The 24,688-nt window shown below is 44.5% G+C and overlaps 1 protein-coding gene across 3 annotated transcripts in view; it reads right to left on the bottom strand.

Moving 5' to 3' along the window:
• The window catches only part of CRK (CRK proto-oncogene, adaptor protein), a 30,706-nt gene extending 11,147 nt beyond the window's left edge, over positions 1-19,559 (bottom strand). For 2 of the 3 annotated variants that reach the window (XM_032322881.1, XM_032322882.1), the window contains exons 1-2: positions 19,154-19,559; positions 7,566-7,931 (exon numbers count right to left, since the gene is read on the bottom strand). In XM_032322881.1, coding sequence (XP_032178772.1) covers positions 7,566-7,931; positions 19,154-19,394 — 607 coding nt within the window. In that variant the 5' untranslated portion in view covers positions 19,395-19,559. Of the gene's footprint in view, positions 1-7,395; positions 7,932-19,153 lie in introns of all 3 variants that reach the window. The other variant, XM_032322880.1, reaches the window with a different exon arrangement.
• Positions 19,560-24,688: the final 5,129 nt, after the last annotated feature.

Here is a 24,688-nt window from a genome sequence, read left to right as displayed (position 1 = left end):
AAATCTACAGCTGGTTCAGGAGCCAAAGATTACTCAATTGATATTCACCAGTAAGGTCCCATGATAGCGAGAATGAAATTGGAACCCAAACAGCATTCATTTTTGGTAGTCATTAAACAGGAGACATTAGAGATCTGTGTGACCTCCTTTGCTGGTGTAACCCCAGGTGACTACCCTCTAGTTTCTGTCCCTACCATCTAAGAGTTGCCAGTGTTCCTCTGATCCTGACTTGCTGCAGGATTCCAACGAGCTCAGGACAGGAAACATAAACAAATTCGTAAAAATAGAGCAAGGAAAAACACACACAGAGAGATGGATACAGAGACCTTACCCTGAAACATTTTCAAACACACCAAGGACACATTTAGTTAATATTTCAAGATTTGGCTGAAGGTGAATAAAAGTTAAGAAGATGACAGCAATCTAAAACAGAGGGTCAACAAACTATGGCCCATGAGCCAAATCCAGCTGGCTGTCTGTTTTTGTAAACAGATCTATTAGAACACAACAAGCTCATTTGTTGTTTGTCTATAGCTGTTTTGTTACAAGGACAGTTGAGTAGTTGTGACAAAAACTATATGGCCTATAAAGTCCTTTACTGAAAAAGTCTGCAGATCCATGATCTAAGGAATAGGTAATATTTAGGGTGCATCTATAGCCTTTCAAATGAATGGAAACACATGAGAACAATTCAGCTTTAATGACTCACTTGCCTCAGAAATAGACTGAAACAAGCATGGGCTGTATCGGTAGAAAGTGGCAGGTCTTTGAGATTTACCTGGTAGGCTTCCAGGTGAAGAGAAAAAGCATCCCAATAAATCTTGGAAAATAGGTCTCACTCTAGTTCTAGTCCAGGTAAGAAAAGATCTTCTCTAGCTCAACAGCTGATAATGCTTAAAACTAAGTTCCCTATCCCCTTGGTGAAAGTTGGGAGATAACTACATATACTAGGTACATTTCCAGCTAAACTAACACAATGAACCTGACCCAAGGTTCCCAAACTGCAGTGTCAGAGGCACTGCAGCAAATTCAGATGATGCCATGAAATCTTTAAAATTTTGAGGGAAACAGTAATACTTGACATATATCATGCCCTGTGAACCACTATCTCTAGGCAGTTGACAATTTCTACATGAGATTTCTACATGGAGTCCCAAGTTATTAGGATATAAATACTTAGTTTGTTTATCTGTATACCTATCTACCTAATCAACGCAAATGCTAACTATTTCTTTTGGCCTAGGACACTGAAATATTACTGAGATACTAAAGGTTATGAATCAAGAAAGTTTGGAACCTCTGGACTATACTCCTGTGTTGACAGCAAGTTCTCCAAAAGCAGAGATATTCAAATAAATGCTTAAAAATCATCTGTGAAGGGGTGCCTGGGTGGCTCAGTTGGTTAAGTGGCTGCCTTCGGCTCAGGTCATGATTCCAGGATTCTGGGATTGAGCCCTGCTTTGGGTTCCCTGTTCAGCAGAGAGCCTGCTTCTCTCTCTCCCTCTGCCTGCTGCTCTGCTTACTTGGGCTATCTCTCTGTCAAATAAGTAAATAAAAATCTTAAAAAAAAAAATTATCTGTGAAGATACCAGAAGGCCTGCCTTTAACTAGAGTCTAGGTCAGTTTACTTCCAAGGTACTTTCCAACTGAGATTCTATGAGCTGAAATAAAGGTAATGTCCAAGGATGGAAAAGCAGACATCTCTCTCAATGAACGATACAGAAATCTTTAGCTACAATTCCAGAAAAAGAAAAACTGACACAGGAAGAACTTGCCACTTGTGTTCTTACACTTTCCATTCTCATTTTTTTTTTCCTAACAAAGGGAAAAGTGGGGTCTTTACTCCAAATTCCTATGCATAGGTCAAAAGGCCTAACCAACTTGGGTTTTATAGAGCACCACATGAGAAGATAGAGAGTTGATGTAGCCACTAACGCATATAATCAGGGACCTAAAGCACTTTACAACCTTTCCCATCTGTGTTGAGGAACAGGCCCAAGCCTAAGAACACCTGAGTAGCTCCATGATGACTCTAAAGTCTTATCGTCTATCAAAGGCAAAATGCCAGCTTTAATCAAAGAATGTAAGTTATCTGATTCAGTGCATTTAAAAGTAATGTGATTGTTCTGGACAGTCTACAGAGGCATTAAAAAAGTTTAACACCTGCAGTTCACAAGATTTGTACTATTCCAGCTCCTAAGGAGCCATTAAACAAAAAATGAAAGCTGCCTCTGCCCTATTCTAGTGTTATTTCCAGTATCTCTTATTCAAAACATACAGCATGGGGCGCCTGGGTGGTTCAGTGGGTTAAGCCACTGCCTTCGGCTCAGGTCATGATCTCAGGGTGCTGGGATCGAGTCCCGCGTCGGGCTCTCTGCTCAGCAGGGAGCCTGCTCCCCTCTCTCTCTCTCTCTGCCTGCCTCCCAATCTACTTGTGATCTCTCTCTGTCAAATAAATAAATAAAATCTTTAAAAAAAAAAAAATACAGCATATCTGCATGTTTAAAATCTTAGAAACTCCAGAATGGAACAGATGGTATCTGATTTAGTTATACTCCCCCAGAAATGACTGACTGACCCATAGAACTATAGTGGGCAGAGGAATACCCCTCCTTTGGTTAGCTGGAATCAATCCCTACTTTCTACAGCCTTCATCTCTACTATAGGAATCTGATGGGTAGACAAAAGGAAATATCTAATAACTTATTTTCTACTGGGGGACTGTGGTAATAGCAAATGTACCAATGCAGAAAAATTTCATCTTTAAGGTGAGGGCAGGTGGTTCTTGAACCCCGTTTTTTAAGATTTATTTTTTAAGTACAGAAATCCTTTCTTCAAACAAAATCTTAGAGAGATCCAAATATGTAAAACAGTTAAAAATAGAACTGCTTTGGTTGAAGCAAGAGAGGGAACACAGAGCCTTGCACCCCTGGTGCCCCCCCACCTCCTGAGGGATACTGAGAAGCAGTCTGAAGACTGCTGGTCTAACACAGTATCTCCAGAGCGCTACCCAATTCTAAAATGCAATGATTCTAATTTATCAACTTCAAGTTAAGTGTAAAATTCCACTAAAATGTAGTGTAAAATGTAAACTAGGTCATTCATAACCATGAATGTTTTGTTTAACCAGAATGGTCAGACCAGAACACCACAGCCTCCTACTCTTATCTCCCAGTGCCACCTCAATAGGGACAAGGCATCAGCTTATAAAAACCCAGAGATAGGGAAGAGCTGTAGACAACTGTGTCCTGTACAGCTGTATTGTACTGACTGTACAACTGTCCTCACACACAGTCCAACTGCGGATATGCTCCCAGTGAAGCCAGTGCTACTGAGAAGGGCAGCAGCACGGTTATAAAGCATAAGAGTCAAAGACAGAACCGAGCATGGTAGAGAAGGCACCACAGTGGATTTGGGTTCATCCTGTCTCTACCTCCAAATAGACTAAACAATCCAATCTGTCTAAACATCAGTTCTTTATACATAATAAATAAAGATACCGAAGGTCCTTTCCTGCTCTAAAATTCTATGATGCTAAACTGACACATTTTTAAGTACGTAAGGTATTATAAAGCTATTACTTTGGGGTATATGTATTAACCTGAAGGAAGCCATCTTTAGCAATCAACCTATGCGGCTCAAAACCAGTATCTAGGGGCGCCTGGGTGGCTCAGTGGGTTAAAGCCTCTGCCTTCAGTTCAGGTCATGATCCCAGGACCCTGGGATTGATCCCCGCATCAGGCTCTCTGCTCAGCGGGGAGCCTGCTTCCTCCTCTCTCTCTCTCTCTGCCTACTTGTGATCTCTGTCAAATAAATAAATAAAAATCTTAAAATAAATAAATAAAAATCTTTAAAAATAAATAAATAAATAATATATATATAAATAAACAAACAAACAAACAAATAAATAAAAATAATAAATAAATAAATAAAAATCTTAAAAACAAAAACAAAAACAAAACAGTATCTAACCAAAAAACTTATTGAAATCAACTATCTATTTCAAAAGATTTATGTTTCACAGCAGGGAGAGCAGCTCAACCATTCCTAAGCACTGCAGCCTCTAATCAAGGCAGGCATCATTAAAAAAACAGGTCCCTCTGGGCGCCCAGATGGCTCGGTTGGTTAAGTGGCTGCCTTCAGCTGGTGCTGTGATCCCAGGGTTCTGGGATTGAGTCCCATATGGGGCTCCTTGCTCAGCGGGGAGCCTGCTTCTCCCTCTGTTCGTGCTCTCTCTCTCAAATAAATAAAATATATATATATAAAAAAACAAAACAAAACAGGGGTGCCTGGGTGGCTCAGTGGGTTAAGCCTCTGCCTTTGGCTCGCTCAGGTCATGATCTCAGGGTCCTGGGACTCTGCTTGGTGGGGAGCCTGCTTCCCCCTCTCTCTCTGCCTGCCTCTCTGCCTAACTGTGATTTCTCTATAAAATAAATAAATAAAATCTTAAAAACAAAACAAACAAAAAAACCCAGCTCTCTTTAAGAAGGAAATGCAGGGCAGCTGGGTGGCTCAGTTGGTTAAGTGTGGCCTTCGACTCAGACTGTGATCCCAAGTCGTGGGCTCAAGTCCTGCATTGGGCTCCCTGGTCCACAGGGAGCCTGTTTCTCCCTGTCTCTGCCTCTCATGAATAAATAAGTAAAATCTTTTTTTCTTTTTTTAAAGATTTTATTTATTTATTTGACAGAGAAACAGATAGCGAGAGAGGGAACACAAGCAGGGGGAGTGAGAGAGGAAGAAGCAGGCTTCCCGCCAAGCAGGGAGCCCAATGGGGGGCTCAATCCCAGGACCCTGGGATCATGACCCAAGCCGAAGGCAAATGATTAACGACTGAGCCACCCAGGAGCCCCTAAGTAAAATATTTTTTTTTTTTTAAGATTTTATTTATTTATTTATTTGACAGAGAGAAATCACAAGTAGATGGAGAGGCAGGCAGAGAGAGACAGAGGGAAGCAGGCTCCCCGCTGAGCAGAGAGCCCGACGCGGGACTTGATCCCAGCACCCTGAGATCACGACCCGAGCCGAAGGCAGCAGCTTAACCCACTGAGCCACCCAGGCGCCCCCGCCTAAGTAAAATCTTAAAAAAAGAAAGAAAGAAAATGCAGGGGCACCCGGCTGTCTTAGTTGGTAGACCATGTAACTCTTGGTCTTGGGGTTGGGCTAATTTAATCCTGCACTGGATGTAGCGATTACTTAAAAATAAAATCTTAGGGACTCCTGGGTGGCTCAGTTGGTTATGCATTGGACTCTGGCTCAGGTCATGGTCTTGGGGTCCTGGGATGGAGCCAAGTTGCAACCCTCACTCTGCAGGGAGTTTGCTTGCTTGTCCCTCTCCCTCTGCCCCTCCCCCTGCTCATGCTCCCCGCCCCTCTCAAATAAAATCCTTAAAAAAAATAAATAAATAAATAAAAATGAAGGGGCACCCAGGTGGCTCAACTGCTTGTGTCCAACTCTTGATCTAAGCTCAGGTTTTGATCTAGGGTTGTGAGTTTGAGCCCCACATTGATCTTACTTAGGAAAAATAAAAATAAAAAAGTAAAAAGGGAGGGCTCCTAGGTGGCTCCATCAGTTAGCATCCAACTTTTGATTTAGGCTCAGGTCATGATCTCAGGGTCCTGGGAATGAGCCCTACATCAGGCACGGGGCTTGGCAGAGTCTGCTTCTCTCTCTCTCCCCTCATATTCATGCACATGAGCTCTCTAATAAACAGATGTATCTCTGGAGTGCCTGGGTGGTTCAGCCGGTTAAGGGTCTGTTCATCAGCTCAGGTCATGATCCCAGCATCCTGGGATCAAATCCTGCATCAGGCTCCCTGCTCAGTGGGAAGTCTGCTTCTTCTTTCCCTTGCTCATGTGCTCTCTCTCTCTCTCTCTACAGTAATAAATAAAATCTTTTTAAAAAAATAGATGAATCTTTTAATAAAGGAAGAAGGAAAGAAGAAAGCGGGGGAAGGGAATGCAAATGGAAATAAAATTAACGTCATGACTATTGTTTCCTGGCTGTTAGCTGGCTTGTTTGATGACTGCTAGTTTTCATACTCCAGCCCAGTGCTAACAAGGTCTGCAAAAAATGTCAGGAATTCCATCTGCCATATGCACAGCACCATGTTGGATGTTGACATCATCTGAACTTAAATGAAAACACAAGGCAAGAAACTTGTTTTCATTATCCTGCAAACTCAGAGTGGTGGAAATAATGGTGTGACCTATAATTTCATTTCTTATCAAAGCGGAGACATGATACTTTTAAGTCACAATGCAATCTCAAAAAACAAGCACCATAAAAATACATTTTTCAGTCAAACCTCTAAGACTCAACTAGCCTTCTTTGCAGCCACTATCCAGAATGTAAAAGAAAATTTTCAAATCCAATAATATCAGAGACTGGCTCAAATAAATCCCAGTTTATTCTGTAGGCTAACACTTCTACTTAGGCAGAAGGCAGTTTTACTCCCACTGTGTGAACACGACCCAAAGGAAACAGCACTTAGAGATCTCAGTTTATAAAAATACACTTTTGCTCCTTCTCTGCTAGTCTGAGCTTCCGTAACTTCAGCCTGTACTTATGAAAAAGTTAGCTACTTACTTACATTCAAGTTCTATCAGTAGGTTCTGAAAGATGGCATGCCACTTTTGTACAAGCTTTTACTCTGAACCACTAGCTCTGTGTATCTCAGGGAGGGATGGACGGAGGGAGGAGAGACGAGACAAAGCTGTGAATGTTAAAGAGAGGAATAAAGGAATAGACCCAATGCAATAGTTGACCAGAGGAGACAGACTACCAAGCATAACTATTCGCCGTAAAAGGCAGAAATTTACTCCTCAGGAGGAACCGGCTTCCTCGCTGTAAAATGCACCAAACAACAAAAACCAAGTAAACCTGCTGTTCCTTGGAACACACAGTTTTGGGTATGGATCTTTTCTCACCTGTTCTATGCTTTACTGTTCCTCCTGAATTCTTACTTGATAAACAAAAGCAGTCAATGGTAAGAACTCTATGCCCCCTAAAGAAGAAACATGTTTTTTTGTGGGAAAGCCCACCTTATTTTAGACATTGATAAACAGAAAGAAAGAATCAGAGTAGAAGATAGATGAGAAAAAAATATTTTAAGTTAATTCCTGTGAATTCAGGTGGTGTTATCAAAGAAATCAAAGTATGTTTAGTAGATCAATCAAAACATTCAGTTATACAATTTTAAGCTTACTTATTCCAAAATAGGTTTTCTACAAAAAAAGAGAAAACCTAACATTAATGCCAAAATCAGTACTTAATGGTTCAACAGCTACAACATCACAATGCTGGTGTTTGTATTCAGCATTCCTACAAAGCTCTAAGAGGTGTGAAAGGGAGACCCTGTAGCAGATCTCTTCTTTCTACATTTTGCACATTATGTACCTCCAAAGCCAAGGCTGTCTTGTCGTAGGCATTAGGGACTCGCTTCTGGATTACCCTGGCATAAATGGGCCCATTCTGGAGGTTAGGGAGCGGAGTGTTGACGCTGGGTTGGGCATAGGGCCCAGGCTCCGGCCCACCCAGTGGCTGTGGGTGGGAACCCTCCTGGTTACCTCCAATCAGAGCCGATACTGAGGCGGAGGCAGGTCTATACTTCTCGACGTAAGGGACTGGAATCATCCCCCTCTTGCCTTCGCTGTCCTCTGCATTCCACCACTGCTCTTCAGGCTTATCCCGGATTCTCAGGATGTCTCCTTTCTTAAAGGGAAGATCTTCTTCATCATTCCCATTAAAGTCAAAGAGGGCTCGCACATACTCTGCCTCCTCCTGCCTGAGAATCACTCCACTACCCTGCCTGGATCTGGAAACTGGTTCTATCAATGTTGTAGTGTCCAAATAATGTATTTTGTAGAATTCCAGTAAAGCAGGCAATGAATCAAACTCTTGATCTCCTATTCGGAGTCTGGAGGGGCTCACCCCTGGAAAAAAACAGAGCAGGCTATTATTTAAAGATGTATTACAAAGGAGATAAAATGCAGATTTTAACCATTTCCTAAACACATTTACTCAATACTTAATCAGAAAAAAAAAATCTAGAAAAGATAACCCCTCTCCTTATGGTAAACTGAAAATCATACTCTAAAAAGATGCCCTAAAAAGATGCCCATCACATACCCTAAAAAGATGCCCATCACCACCTACAGCAGAGATGGAACAGAAGGCCTTCACAGACCAGGCCGGTAAGGGAATGCTTTCATACCGGATCAAAGACAAAGCAACACGGAGACTTTTTTGTTCATTCTCCCAAAATGTTCTGTGCTATCCCATTTACAGAGTAGCATAAGGTTCAAGGTTTTGTTGTAATCTTCTTTTCAACCTCAGGAAATGTAGCAACTCTCCTTTTTCATAGGTCCCAGCAGCTTTTCCAAGAAGAGGTGGGGAGAACTTGCCATCTATCTACACCAGGCTCATACATTCCTTATCTTCACATCTAGAATGTACAATTTCTAACAAAAAAAGGATGTTTTTGTTGTTGTTTTTTTTTTGAAGTGAGTTCTATGCCCAATGTGGGGCTTAAACTCACAACCCTGAGATCAAGGGTTCCATGCTCTAGTAACTAGGCCAGCCAGGCACCCTCAATTTCATTTCTGACAGCTACCAAAACAAACAAACAAAAAACCTTAATTAGGCAAAAGAACCAAGGAGTCTAAAAAGAGAAACCAGGAAGCTAACTGCTTAACAATCAATTCCTAAGGTCTGCACTGAAATAAAACATGTAAACCATATTGCTCCTTCAGGTCACAAAAAACAGTAAATAAGGATGCCTGAAAAAATAAAGTGTTAAAATTCTCAACCTCTGGGGGCATCTGGCTGGCTCAGTCAGCAGAGCATGCAACTCTTGATCTTGGCATTGTAAGTTCCAGCCCTACATTGGGTGTAGTGATTACTTAAAATCTTAAAAGAAAAAATTAAAATTAAAATTCTCAACCTCTTATAACACGCTAGGGTCATTCACATAATGCAAAGGTGTGTATGGCCCTAGATACACAGGGCATGCTTCCGAATGTGTTCCCTCAGAGGGTATAGCTCAGGCATTGAGCACCTGACTGCAGAATATATTCCCTCTCTATCCCAAGAGTTTAGAACCGAAAGATAATAAATTAACATGCATCAGTTCAAATGAAAAAGTTTCTAGTGAAGAATACAACTTTTTTTTTTTTTAAGATTTTATTTATTTGTCAGCGAGAGAGGAGCAAGAGTGAGCACAGGCAGACAGAGTGGCAGGCAGAGGCAGAGGGAGAAGCAGGCTCCCCGCCAAGCAAGGAGCCCGATGTGGGACTCAATCCCAGGACGCTGGGATCATGACCCGAGCTGAAGGCAGCAGCCCAACCAACTGAGCCACCCAGGCGTCCCCACCTTTTTTTTTTTTTTTTTTTAAGATTTTTATTTATTTATTTGACAGAGAGATCAAAAGTAGGCAGAGAGGCAGGGCGGTGGCGGGGGGGGGGGGGGAGTAGGCTCCCTGCTGAGCAGAGAGCCCAATGTGGGGCTCGATCCCAGGACCCTGAGATCATGACCTGAGCTGAAGGCAGAGGCTTAACCCACTGAGCCACCCAGGATCCCCAGGAATATACCCTTTAACTTACACTCTGCTAAGCACCAAAATATCAAATCATCTTTATTGGATTTTTTTACCTTTTGGTTTCCTGGTAAAGTAATAAAATAAAACAGAAAACTGTTTTTTGCAGAGCTTGTTTTTTTTTTAACCACCCTTAACCCACAATTCAGCATTAAGTTACAACCTCCCAAATTTGAATATGTGTGTGTGTGTGTGTGTGTGTGTGTGCGTGTGTACAAGTATGTCATAAATATATACAAGTGTTATATGTCATAAATATATACAAGTTATAGTTAGGTAATATAAATTTTTTATCTTGCCTTTTTTTCTTATAAAAATTTATTTTTATATAATAAAAAATTTCTCTCATCTCTTCATGAACATGACTTTTTTTTAAAGATTTTATTTATTTGAAAGAGAGATTACAAGTAGGCAGAGAGAGGGGGAAGCAGGGTCTCTGCTAAGCAGAGAGCCTGATGCGGGGCTTGATCCCAAGACTCTGAGATCATGACATGCCAAAGGCAGAGGAGTAACCCACTGAGCCACCCAGGTGCCCCATGAACACGACTTTTAATAGCTATAAAGTATTCCTAACTTTTCACTAGTGAAAATGCTATTATGAGCATTTTTGTTCTTATCTATTAAAGAGGTTTTTTTTTTACTTCATTAGAATAAATTCCTTGAAATGCACCTGTTGGCTCAAAGGGTAAGAACATTAAGGTTTATGGTTTATGTTGCCAAATTGCCCTCCAAAAGGTCTGTAAGATTTTCCACTGCTACCACTGATCTATGAGTTCCCACTTTCTCCATATCCTTGCCAAAACAGCATTTAAAAAAGCATTGCAAAGGATACCTGGGCAACTAGTTGGTTAAGCATCTGCCTTTGGCTCAGGTCATAAACCCAGGGTCCTGGGATTGAGTCCCATATTGGACTCCTTCTTTAGTGGGGAGCCTGCTTCTCCCTCTGCCAGCCATCCCCACTGCTTGTTCTCTGTCAAATTTTTTTTTTTTTATTCATTTGACAGAGAGAGATCACAAGCAGGCAGAGAGGCAGGCAGAGAGAGAAAGGGAAGCAGGCTGCCCGCTGAGCAGAGAACCCGATTCTGGTCTCTATCCCAGGACCCTGAGACCACAACCTGAGCCGAAGGCAGCAGCCTAATCCACTGAGCCACCCAGGCGCCCTGACAAATAAATTCTTTAAAGAAAAAAAAAAAAAAAAAGAAAGAAAGAAAGAAAGAAAGAAAAATCACTGACAATTTGGGATGCCTGTGTGGCTCACTCCATTATGTGTATGCCTTCAGCTCAGGTCATGATCTCAGTGTCCTAGGATCTGATCCAACATCGGGCTCCCTGCTCATCAGGGAGTCTGTTTCTCCCTCTCCAACCACCCCTCTCCCGGCTCATAGGCTCTCTCTCATTGACTATTTATTTATTTTTAAAATTTTATGTATTTGAGAGAGCATAAGCAGGAAGGAGAGAGAGAAGCAGGCTCCCTGCTGAGCAGGGAGCCTGATGCAGGATTTGATCCCAGAACCCTGAGATCATGACCTGAGCCAAAGGCAGACACTTAACCAACTGAGCCACCCAGGCGCCTCTCAATGACAATTTAATGAGAAATGCTATTTCTTTTTAAATATCATCTTTGATTGTTTGGTGTATTTCAAGATTACTATTTGTACTTCTTTTGGGAGAGTTGTTCAAGTCCTCTGTTAAGGGAAAATGCCCAATTTATGTTCTTCACTCCAAGAACACTGGTCCACTATCTAAAAGCCATAGTGATACGGCTCAGGTCACGATCTCAGGGTCATGGGATTGAGCCCCAAGTCGGGCCCCACGCTCAATGGAGAGTCAGCTTGAGATTCTCTCCCTTTTTTTCTCCCCACCCCTGCTTGCGGTCTCTCTCTCTCTCTCTCAAATAAACAAATAAATCTTTAAAAGCCACAGTGAGGGGCGCCTGGGTGGCTCAGTGGGTTAAGCCTCTACCTTCGGCTCAGGTCATGATCTCAGGGTCCTAGGATCGAGCCCCGCATAGGGCTCTCTCTGCTCAGCAGGGAGCCTGCTTCACATCACCCCCCATCCCCACCTGCCTCTCTGCCTACTTGTGATCTGTCAAATAAATAAATAAAATCTTAAAAAAAAAAAAAAAGCAAGCCTGTGATTAATATTGTGATAGCCCAAGATGGATGTCTAAATCAATTTGCACTCTAAAAGAAATGAGACCCAAAAGATAAAAAAAAAAAGAAATGAGACCCAATTATTTTGGTCAGTATTAGAAATCACTTCTTCCAGAATGACCAGAAAAAGTACCTTTGAAATTCAGTGGTGGAAAGAAGTGAAAAGATAAACTACAGAAGTTAACCAGAAGTCCTCAGTACTGAATGAGTACTGATAAGTGCCTTCACAAATGAACGCACAACGAGACACCAAGACACAATTTAAAGGACAGTTGCACATTTCTTGTATCACACAAGTCCATCTGTGGAATTCATGGCTATAAGCTAAAACAAGTTAATAGCCCACACTCAGTAATGCTGGCTGGCTCTCCAACTCAAGATGCTGAAATAGAGGGGTGCCTGGGTGGCTCAGTCATTAGGCCTCTGCCTTCGGCTCAGATTATGATCCCAGCATGCTGGGATCGAGCCCTGAGTAGGGCTCTCTGCTCAGCGGGAAGCCTGCTTCTCCCTCTCCCACTCCCTCTGCTTGTGTTCCCTCTCTCACTGTCAAATAAATAAATAAAATCTCTTAAAAACGCTTAAATAGGGAGCCTGAGTGGCTCAGTGGGTTAAGCCGCTGCCTTCGGCTCAGGTCATGATCTCAGGGTCCTGGGATCGAGTCCTGCATCGGGCTCTCTGCTCAGCAGGGAGCCTGCTTCCCTCTCTCTCTCTCTGCCTGCCTGCCTACTTGTGATCTCTGTCTGTCAAATAAACAAATAAAATCTTAAAAAAAAAAAAATGCTTAAATAGATGCCCAGACCCAGGACTACATATCTACAGCAAACACCATCAGGTACCTGCAGGACACAACCCCAGTAGTTTCAAGAGCTGAACTGGAGAACTTTGGTCAGGAATATACCAGAGCATGGTGGTGCAATACTCTGGAGTTTGCCTTCACTCAAACAGACCACTGAAGGGGGATTGTTCCCATTCAAGTCTGGTAGGCAATGAGATATATGGTCATTCTGCTTATTGCCACTAGGTTAATTCAGTGATCCTTTAGGCCTGCTGAACTATGTGAAGGATTGGGTCAATGTGAGCTCCAAGGAGACCTACTCAGCACTGTCTGGTCCAGAAAGCCTCCCAGGTAGAGTGTTAAGGAGGAACCTCACACCAGCAGAGTACCCATGGCTTAGAAAATGGTCCTAATGACACAAAGGGAGGAAAGCTCCCTTGCTAGAGTTTACCCAACTACATGCCAAGGTGCAAAAGCCAAAATGGTTTTCACTAGCTGCCTTTTTGGAACAGTGGTTGGAAGACAGTACTCAGTAAATGTTAATATTATTCTTAATGAACAAAATTCTGAAGTAAGGGAAGGAAGTTAAAGTCTGTTCCCAGTTCTAAGAAGCTCATAGGACAGTTGCGGATATAAAGGTACACACAGTGTGGCTGGTAAGAATGAGGCAGGAGGTCTCAGGAAGACATTATTTCCCCCCTGACTTTCACTTTCAACTGGAGATTTATTCTTACAAAAAAACAGTAGCAACAAAAAACTGTTCTTAGATACAACGAAATCACCATGAAAGAACAGCCCTGACCATACCTGAACATTTCCAAGGCATTCTTTTCACTCTAAAAAGGAAGGTAACCACTCCTGTCATCCATTGTTATGGTTCCTCCATTACTGTACTAGCTGAAGTAAAATGCGTTTTTTGTTTGATTGGGGGGGGGGGTGATAGTTTAAAAGAACAAATAAGACAAGGCTAAGACCCTTGTAAAGATCACTATGAAAATTATGAAAAGAAAAAATGGCAGCTCCTCTGCCGTAAATATAAAGGTAGGAAGTTGGTTCAATTCATTTCTTGCTCAAATGCTGCATGGTGTGAACTGGACCCACAATGACTTCTCTTCTTTGGCTTGGCAATCCCAGCAGAGAAATACAAGCAAAACACCAAGGAAAATCTTTGATACTCTTAAAAAAAAAGATTTATTTTTAAGTAATCTCTACACCCAATGCAGAACTTGAACTCACAACCCCAAGATCAAAAGTTGTATGCTCTATCCACTGAGTTAGCCAGGCACCCCTTTGATTTTCTTTACCTACAAATTTTTTTCTATTTTACAGACACTATAATTCCACCAGAGGAGTGCCTGTTTCTGTGTACTGCTGAGGCAGTCAAAAACATGGACCATCAACCAAACTCCAGAAGGAAAAGGGGGAGAAAAGAACGTAAGTCTCAGATAAGCCCAAACCTCATCACAGCTATATGTTCCAGCTCCTCTTCCCTACGTCATCGCCTTCCAACCACAAACATCCAAGGGCAGGAAAGAGGAGGACAGGAAAGGAAGGAGATATAGTCAGTCAGTCTAGAGAAATGAACCAAAGACCAGGTTCCCATTGCTGGGACTTGGAAAACGTCACTGACTTGTTTTACATAAACCTGTGCTGGTATTCTGAGTATGAGTTATGAACAAACACATTAAGAAATCAAAATCAATGCAAGCACTTCATATTCTTTTGGTTTCTGTACACGCTCAACTCATTAATTCTTAAGCATTTTAGCCCTCAGGTTACATCAATTTTTACAACACCATTCCCTGAAGGTTTTATGAAGAACAACCAAGAGCTCCATGGGCTTCAATAGGCCAGGTCACTTCTGGCATGGGTACCACCACAGCAGCTCCATCATCGGCCTCTCCCTGAATTCGAAGAACTTCCATTTTCCCTTCCTCTTTCCTTAATTCCACTCCTTTCCTCCTCTTCTGCCTATGGTATTAATAGAAAATGCTTAAACACACCCTACCACCTGTCCAAGACAAAGGGCTAAAAAGGCTGCTGACTTTCATCTGAGGTCTCCTAAAGAGGTATCAAATATCTGTCCTCCTAAGCAAACAGAACTTTCTAAAAATGGTGGGTATCAGCATGGTATTTCACAGATTCAGAATGACTAGGTTTAATGAATTCTGGTTCTGCCATTTACTAGCTATAAGAACTCTTATTTAACTTCTCCTGGTGTCAAACACCTATGTAATAAAAGCTCCTAAAAGCAGTTGGTACACTGTACCCTGCCCAAATCTCTTTATTCCTTTAGAAATTTTGGAATAATCCCCAAATCCAAGTCCACTGCATTGTTTCCCAGAGAAGATTCTACAGAATCTCAGGACACTTCTCAAAATGTCTTGTGGTCAAAAACCTGCCTCTCTTGGGAGGGTCATAACTTCACATGAGCACAGCAAATGGCTGAGAAGTCCTGCAATAAATAAACCTACTTCCTTTTACCGAGACATCCTTTTTTGGATGTAAACCTAGAAGTAACTCACTGAAGAACTTCTCCAGAACCACTGGATGGAGGGATACTCTGTAACTGATGAATAAAACATGCAGACCAGGTTTGAGAACTGCAAAGATGAGGTAAACAAATGAAACACAGATGGTGGAGGTAGAAAAGCAGTAGGTAATGGACAGTCCCACAAGATTTCTAGAGAATGGCTTGGTCCAGCACCACCTTGAAAAGGCAGCGTAAACAATAACCACCCCAACTTTTGCTCCTCCCTGCCCCAAAATGAGGCAAGCTTTTATGCTTCCCTCACCCACAAGAACAATAGGTAGAAGGCTCTGGGTTAAGCAGGTAACACCAGGTGCCATCATATTTCCATGTCATGGATCCAAGGTCCTTTCAAACTTCTCGATGCACTCCATCATGCTCCACCCCAGCACTTACTCCCTTACACATGCTATCCTATTACCATGCTCACCAATCCACATCATGCCTGCCTGTGAGCCCCTCAATGCTGAGAAGTCTTCCACTTTGCTTCAACTCCTGCTCTCCCAACCTCATACTTATGTTCAAAGGACTAATACAGCTAATGCTTATCAAGTACTTACTATATGTTAGCCCCATTCTTAAGCACTTAATACACTAAAACTCATTTAATCCTCCTAAGAACCCTATGTGGTCAATATCACCATTTCCTTTCTTTTACAGATGGGGAAATTGAGGCAGAGGCAAGTTAAAGAATGTGCCCAAAGTTACATAAGTAGTAAGTGGCCAGGAACAATGTCTCAAACCCAAGCTCCAGAGCTCAGACTTAAAACTACTCTCCCAGCTCACACTTATTCAACTGTCTACTGGCTAAGGTCTAGTAATACCTCATTGTTCAAAGAAACATGTGAATCAATGATTGCAAAGCCTTCCCAAGAGGTCCACCTTGGAAGTCCAACCTGACAAGGTATGCCCAGTAGACTTGATACCAAACCCTGCCTTATGGCCCTGAGGCACAACCAGGGTGCTCCCAGACTATGGCAGCCTGTGGAAGCTGAACAACTAAGTTAAAAATATACTCACCAGAAAAGCTTAAAAATACCTAATCCATCCTACCCATATTCCTCTAAAGGAATAAGCCATTCCATACAAAAATATTATGTCCACTTGGGACGCCTGGGTGGCTCAGTTGGTTAAGCAGCTGCCTTCGGCTCAGGTCAGGATCCCAGCGTCCTGGGATCGAGTCCCACATCGGGCTCCTTGCTCCGCAGGGAGCCTGCTTCTCCCTCTGACTCTGCCTTCCACTCTGTCTGCCTGTGCTCGCTCTCGCTAGCTCTCTCTCTGACAAATAAATAAATAAAATCTTTAAAAAAAAAAAAAAATTATGTCCACAAAATACGCTATATAGTCCTAAGTAAAAAGCTCTTTTCATGCTCAATTTGCCAAATGAGAACTGTAAAAGCCTCACCATCATTAGACTTTTCGATAACAGACAAGTATTGTCCAAATATCAAATTAGTTTCTTCTTGTCATTCTTTCATCTTTAAACAGAACCTAGGACCTCATGACAAAAACAAAAGTGTTGAATCTACTATGTGCATTGTTCAGATCTCAAAAGAAAGAAAAAGAAGTACAGCATAAGTGTCAGCTCTCTAGTCAGAATTCTGAGGTTCAAAATCTGGCTCAATCATTTACCAGCTGTGTGACCTTGAGCAAGTTACTGAATCTCTAACTCTCAGTTTCCTCACCTATAAAATGAAAATATTTCAATTAATAGAGATCACAATACTTCTCACCAGATTGTTATGGGCAGAAAATGAGATAAAGTACAGAAAGTACTCGGCAAAGTACTTGGCATAGAATAACCAGTCAATACATGTTAGCTATTAATATTCTACATGCTTTTCTAAAATTTAAGAAATTTCTCTGTGTAGTTTCAAAAGAAAAAGAGCTTGACGGGAGAGGAGGGGTAACAAGGATTAAGTAATCTTTATTATAAAGACAGCAACTCAATCGATTGCTGTGTGTGGAAAATTGGGCACATTACCAGAACCAAGAATTACCACAATGCCCATGAACTTTCTACACCCCATCCACAAACTCTGGCAATCTTCACCTTCTCTTTTGGGCCAAGGATCTGAACTCGTATCTGTTATGAAAAGGTGGTGCAGAGATATAAAGTCCTAACACCAAGGTGTGGAGAAAGCTCAAACTAGCAAACCTGCTTGCTGCCATCTCCAAATTTTACAAAATGTATACACAAAAGGTTGAAAATTGGGGGAAAGAAGGTCAAAAATTGAGTTTCAGTGACCATTTGCCATCATATTACTGCATTGTAATGTAAAACCCTAGATACCAAGAAAGTGGTAAAAAGTCAAATTTAGGGGTGCTTGGGTAGCTCAGTCCTTAAGCATTTACCTTTGGCTCAGGTCATGATCCCAGGTCCTGGGATCCTGCTGGACATTAGGCTCCCTGCTCTGCAGGAAGTCGGCTCCTCCTTCTCCTTCTATCTGCTGCTCTGCCTACTTGTGTTCTCTCCCATCAAATAAACAAATAATTCTTAAGAAAAAAAATACATTAAAAAAAGGTAGAATTGGGGCGCCTGGGTGGCTCAGTGCGTTAAAGCCTCTGCCTTCAGCTCAGGTCATGATCCCAGGGTTCTGGGATCGAGCCCCATATCGGGCTCTCTGCTCAGCGGGGAGCCTGCTTCCCCCTCTCTCTCTATCTGCCTCTCTGCCTACTTGTGATCTCTGTCTGTCAAATAAATAAATAAAATCTTAAAAAAAAAAAAAGGTAGAATTTACCTAGTTTGGGGCAAAGTTATGTTACATCAATATTCTTGTCTCACGTTATGCTATTAACTAATCAGACTGAGAAGACCTAGGATAATTTGTGGACTTAAAGATTCCATACTCTTTTTTTTATAATTGGTATCTGTTAGCAACAAAGAGACTGACTATCCCACCTCCCCATTTCTGGCCAGAGTGAATAAATCTAAATTAGGACTATCCCAAAAGGGAAAGAGACTGGCCTGGGGCTAGGCTCAGCTGGTCAGAAGAAAACTGCTTCAACTTGGGAACAATGAGAAAGACTAAGACTCTTGATGCTGCTACACAAGTGATGGTAAGATGACAACCTCAGAATTCCTCTATCCTTCACAAACCTCAGGCACTAAGTGCATAAATCTCCTTAAAATTCTCCAAACAACTCTCAAGGAATAAGTAAGACAGTCACATCTCAGTGATCCTTGGTAAGAAAGACCTAGGTCACAGCCCCAACTTACTGAGCAACAAGAGGCCCTGACATACAACACTGACAACATTCAAGTCGAATAAAACTGGAAGTTCCCTTCACTTTCAAGGAAGGGACTGTTTCCACTAGCTTATTTCCTGGGGAAAAAAAAAAAGTCTGCCCTCCACAAAATACCCTGAAAACTAGAACCCCCTAATTGTAGAAACTGTCTCTGGTCTTTAAGATCTCTTGGACACCAGCAGCTGGACATCAACTTGTTCTGGGCTGATCACAGAGGGCTTACTTCTATACCCAAGACACTTAGCTCACCACCTTCGTCCTCTGCGGGGGAAGAGGACAGTAAAAGTATTTTGGAAAAATGCCCAAGAAAGGAAAAAGCTGACCGGTTTCCTGAGGGTGTCTCCATCCCTCCGGGCTAGTATGTGGTGACTTCCTACCAAAGGCCAGCAGGGGAGAATAGCTCTCCAAACCAAGCCCGGCTCTCTAACACTACAGGAAATGTTTCAAGTCTAAAAAGCCACTTGTAGGATTATCGAATTCATTCTGGGAACCGCTGCCAAGTGATGCCCCCGCAGTGCCAACATCCCCCTCAGCTCTTTGTCCCCACGTTGCCCGGCCCTGCCCTTGTGCCTGGCCCGGGCGCTAGCCCCACCCTGGGGCCGAAGCAGTTCCCCTTCCCCTGGGCTGTCCTCCCAAGTCACACCCAGAGGCCTGGGTCAGTGGCGACTCCTTCCCCCACACACACCCGCTCGTGGTGTGAACGACCCCAAAGCACCAGGATACCCCCTGCCATGGTCACTCCGGCCCTCTGCCCACGTTCCTCGTGGAGGTCAGCTCTCGGAGAGGAGCCGGCTAGGCTGGGGAGTTCCGCGGCCCTCACCCCGCCCGGGGCCTCCCGTCCCGTCCGTCCTCACCGGGCGGAGGCTGGGCGGGCGACGGTGGCACAGACGGGCGCGGGCCGCTGCTGTTGATGATGTAGTGGGAGACGCGCGAGTTCTCGGAGACGCTGAGCACATAGTCCCCGGGGCTGGTGCTCGAGTCCCGCACCAGAAATACCCCGTGCCGCTGGCCCTGCAACAGCGCCACCGCCTCCTGCCGGCTCAACCGCCCCCAGTACCAGCTACTCCTCTCCTCCGAGTCAAAGTTGCCCGCCATGGCCGACTCCGCGCCTACACGCTGGGCCGCCGCCGCCGCGCGCGCCCCTCCTGCCCCGGCGCCCGCCGCCCAGCGGACCGGCTCCGGTCTCAGCCTCACAGCGGTGTCCGAAATGGCGGCGGCGGCCGCGGGCCTTCCCCACCGGAAATGACGCTCACCGTGCCCCCGCAAGGATGCCGGGAAGGGGACCGCAACCCGCCATTGGGAGAAGGGCAAAGGACGCCTCGAGCGCTCACTGCGCACGCGTTCTCACGTGCGTCGCCGCCTGGTGGGGATCGGAACTGCATGGGATGGAGAGGCGAAGCCTGGGGTAAGGGGATAGGGGCTTAGCCCTCAGTCGGTTGGAGGTTTGTATTTGCGCTTTTAGCCACGCGGCCCGTCGCTGCACCAGGCTTCAAGTTCCCGGAAGGCCCAAGATTTCTAGGCAGCGACTCCGAGTACAGAAGATGGATGTGGCCCCAGGGCCTGGGCTTCTGGAGACATCGGTCTTTTTCTGGTGATTCCTCCAGCTTCTCTGTAGACTGGCTAAAAAGTTTTCTGTTTGCACTGATTCATTCAGCAAACAGTTGACACCACATTTGCCGCGTGGGTGCAAAGGTGATTAAGGCTGGGCTCTGACATCACAGAATTTACAGACCAGTGGGAGGAACCAGGAAGCAATGACAAAGGAATGCTGACTGCTATGTAGGGACCCGACAAAGGGGCTCTAGGAACACAGAGCAGGGCCCCCAATCCAGTCATCAGTAAAGGGAGGTGGCTTTAACTCAATGTTGAAATGGCAAGTGGGGAAAGAGCATTCAAGACAAAAGGAGCCGAATGTGCCAACCCAGGTAGAAGTATAGAGTTCTCTCCATTGAGTCTCTCAGGTCATTTGTCCAGATTCTTCTAAACCTTAGCTGTGGCTACACGTATCCTCTGCTCTCCCTGCTATCGTGATCTCCATCTCTATTCTATATCTACAGCTGTATTCCTGTGAACAGCTTGCTCACCGGTTCTCGGTAGTGCATTGCACACATCTGCCAGTGTGGGCTTTCTAAATTACAACTCTAAGTCTGTTGCTACCCTGTGCACAACTTTTAACAGTCTCCAGATGTTAAAATTCCCAGTTTAGCTCACAGCATAAAATGGGGCCACAGTCTCCTCTTAGCTGCTCCTACATAAACTGTGTGTCTCTTCTTTATGGAAAACTTTTCCGGATCTCAGATTCAAATGTCTCCCCTTTTTGACCAACCATCTTCCTCTCTGCATCCACAGGACTGTGTCCATATTATTTCCATCACAGTTCCTACCCATTGTCCTATAATCTTTCATTTTACAGGTCTGTGTTCCACGATAGAGCTTCTCAAAGGCCAAGGATCCAGTGTAGGAGGCACTACATAAATCTTTTATGAGGATGGCTAACATTTATTCAGGGAATACTACCTGCTAAGCATAGCACTAGCTGCCTTTATATGGATCATCTCATTGAATCCTCTTAACAACCTTATAGGTTGTATTTTACAGCTATCCCCGTTTTACAGGTGAAGCTCAGAGAGGTTAAGTTATTGATCCAGAGACACACAGCTGCTGAGTGGGGGGCTGGCATTCAAATCCTGGAAGGAACAGAATGCTGTGGTCACTGCATTATATCCTCAGACTTCTGGAATAGGCATGGAGGGGGACAGGAGGATGGGGGAAGATGGTAGAAATAGACATCAAGAAAAAATATGTATCAGTCAGCCCTGGGTTTTGATCTTACATCAATAATATGCCTTTTTTGGATCTACTTCACACACCCCTGGGCCTGCTCTGGGAAGGGAAGGGGAGCAAAGGCACCTTCCCCGCTGTGACTCATTGTGACCCTGGCTTAGTCACAGTGTGTCACCACAAGCCAGCAGCAGAAGCCACCCCAGTGTGAATTCTGGCCTTTTGGGTAAGAGAAGTTCCTGTTCCTCCCTTCTCCAGGTTGGAGGAGCTTTGAGGTAGGGCCTCACTCAGAGACTGCTTGTGGGTTCTGATAGAAAACGTACTTTAAAAGAAGAAAAGGGAAAGCAAGAGAAGAAGGGAGGGAGGAAACATCATAAATAAGCTGGATAATAAGAAGGAGATTGGCAAGGAGGGGAGATCTAGACCCAAGGGATATTCACAGGTGTTGTTTCTTGGAGCATAGAGAGAACAACTTGGTAGGAACAGGAGTGGCCTAGGGGCGAAGAGAAGACAAACGCGCCCTGCCCCTCCCTCCTTTGTCTTCTCTTCTCCCCTTCATACATTCAGGATTTGCAGCTATAATGGTGGCTTTTGCCCCCTGATAAACTTGTGATCAACCCTACAAAGAATGTGACCTTCCTGGGGTGCCTGGATGGCTCAGCTAGTTCATAGTCTTATTCTTTTTTAAAATTTTATTTATTTATTTATTTATTTGACAGAGAGAGAGAGAGAGAGAGAGCCAGAGAGCACAAGCGGGGGACTGACAGAGAGAAAGGAGGAAGCAGGCTCCCTGCTGAGTGGGAGGCCAAACGTGGGACTTGATTGTAGGGCCCTGAGATCATGACCCTACCTGAAGGCAGATGCTTAACTGACTGAGCCACCTGGGTGCCCCAAGCCTCTGACTCTTGATCTCAGCTCAGGTCTTGATGATCTCAGGGTCGTGAATTCAAGTCCTGAATTGGGCTCCACACTGGGAGTGGAGCCTACCTTTTTTTCCCTTTTTTTCTTTTTTACACATTTTATTTATTTATTTGTCACAGACAGAGATCACAAGTAGGCAGAGAGACAGGCAGAGAGAGAAGGGGAAGCAGGCTCCCTGCTGAGCAGAGAGCCCCATGTGGGGCTTGATCCCAGGACCCTGAGATCATGACCTGAGCCAAAGGCAGAGACTTAACCCACTAAGTCATTCAGGCTCCCCCTACTTTCTTTTTTCTTTTTCTTTCTTTCTTTCTTTTTTAAGATTTTACTTATGTATTTGACAGCGAGATGGGGAACACAAGCGGGAGCAGGAGAGCCCCATGCAGGGCTCAATTATAGGACCCTGGGATCAAGACCTGAGCCGAAGGCAGATGCTTAACAACTGAGCCACCCAGGCACCCGACATAGAGCCTACTTTAAAACAAAACAAAAACTGTGCAGAGGCAGACACTAGGGGAAAGCTCTGGAGAAATGTGAAATGACTCTGACTCCAAGAAGGGTCTTGGGGAGGAGAGTATGCTGGGAACCAAGGCAGGAGGCTGGACCTTCCCAGAAAAGTCAGCAAGATGTTCCCAGGGATGACATGCTATAGGACTGCTAAGAATGGGTTGTCTGCTTTGCTGTGAGGTATATGCCGCTCACTACCTCATCCTTTAGGAACACTGCTCACACAGACACCCTTGCGGGAAGGCACCCAAGAGAAGGTGTCAGCTTCCTCACCTCTGTCCTCTCAGAGCTGAGAAAGTCAAGAGCATCTGAAGAAGGTTAAGATGCATGTGTGCCCCCACCTCCCCCAGCTCACCCCTCTCTGGCTCCGCTGTTTATTCTTCCTCATCCTCTGACAAGCCTCCACACTTTGCACTTGCCCTTCCCCCTGCGGGCTCCCCATGGTCTCTCCCCCACCTACTTTATATCTCTGCCCCTGTGGCCCCTCAGGGAAACCTTCCCTTGCCTGTGCCTTTGGAACTGTAAACTGCACATCCCCACCCCTGCCACCCCCTTCTCTGCTTTATTTTCCTCCCATCACCTCTAGAACATAAGCTCCATAAAAGCAGGGATTTGATGGGGTTTTTTTCTTGCAGTATCCCAAGTGCCTGGCAGAGAGCCTGGCACATGATAGTAAGGAAATCCCAGTGGAATGAAAGAATGGAGAGTATGGGGAGGGGTGGGGCCGGGATGCTCTCCTCCAGAGCCTGAATTAGCCTCCTATGATTGGCAGGTATCTATCTCCCCAGGGGGCCCTGGACTTCCTGTAAGATGTGAGCTGGGGGTGCAAACCATTCTCCATTACCTCTCGAAGGACAGGGGTCTGCAAGTCCATGTGGGTTATGTCTGTGACGTTACTGGCAACACATTCTAATTGGCCAGAGAAAGGAGTGTGTGGCAGTCGTAGAGCTAGTAATTGCACTTAGCACAATGCTTATCTTATCTGTCGGCTTCTTGTAGCCACTGTTGCTACCGATAGAGAGTACAAATTATCGTGATGCTTTTATTTTTCTGTAATTGGTTGCCTGGGGCGGGGGGGGGGCTTGGGGGAGTGTCAAGTCTAGTTGTGTGCACAGGACTGCGTCAAGACCAAGAGAGTCACACATTCATCAGAAACTTCTGCCCCAGATGCTGAATCTAAATGCCTCTGCAGGTATCCTGACCTCAAATTAAATTTCTTCTGGACTTGGGACGCCTGGGTGGCTCAGTTGGTTAAGCAGCTGCCTTCGGCTCAGGTCATGATCCCAGCGTCCTGGGATCGAGTCCCACATCGGGCTCCTTGCTCCTCATGGAGCCTGCTTCTCCCTCTGCCTCTGCCTTCCACTCTGTCTGCCTGTGCTCGCTCTCACTCTCTCTCTCTCTGACAAATAAATAAATAAATAAAATCTTAAAAAAAAAAAAATTTCTTCTGGACTTTAACGCCTTCACAGAGGGGCACCTGGGTGGCTCCGTTGGTTGAGCGGCTGCCTTCAGCTCAGGTTATGATTTCAGGGTCCTGGGATCGAGTCCCCGCATCAGGTTCCCTGCTTAGAAGGGAGCCTGCTTCTTCCTCACCCTCTGCCTGACCCTTTGCCTGCTTGTGCTCTCTCTGTCAAATAAATAAATAAATAATCTTTAAAAACTAAAATGAAATAGGGGTGCCTGGGTGGCTCCGTTGGTTAAGCGACTGCCTTTGGCTCAGGTCATGATCCCGGAGTCCCGGGATCGAGTCCCACATCAGGCTCCCAGCTCCATGGGGAGTCTGCTTCTCCCTCTGACCTTCTCCCCTCTCATGCTCTCTCTCTCTCACATAAATAAATAAATAATCTTAAAAAAAAAAAAACACTAAAATGAAATAAAATAAAAATAAAGCCTTCACTTGCCATTCCTTCTGCTCACAACGCCTCTCCCACTTGGGAAATCTCTTAGCCATCTGCTGAGGGGTTCCGTGGAGGCAGCCTGCAACATTCATTCCCTTTCTTCCGGAGGCAACACTGCTGATCTTTCAGGAAACCCTCGGCTCCCCACTCTTAGGCCACGAGGCAGGTGTGGTTCGTGCTGTTTCTGCCCTGGGGGTGGGGTCAGGGCTCAGGCACAGGACCTGGGCCTGGCAGGCACGTGTCAGATGTTCTTCTCTCTAACTACAATGATTGGGTCAGAGGAGA

This window comes from Mustela erminea, chromosome 18 (genome assembly GCF_009829155.1).
Source record: "Mustela erminea isolate mMusErm1 chromosome 18, mMusErm1.Pri, whole genome shotgun sequence".
NCBI classification, from domain to species: domain Eukaryota; kingdom Metazoa; phylum Chordata; class Mammalia; order Carnivora; family Mustelidae; genus Mustela; species Mustela erminea.
This window is presented reverse-complemented; position numbering and strand designations above follow the sequence as displayed.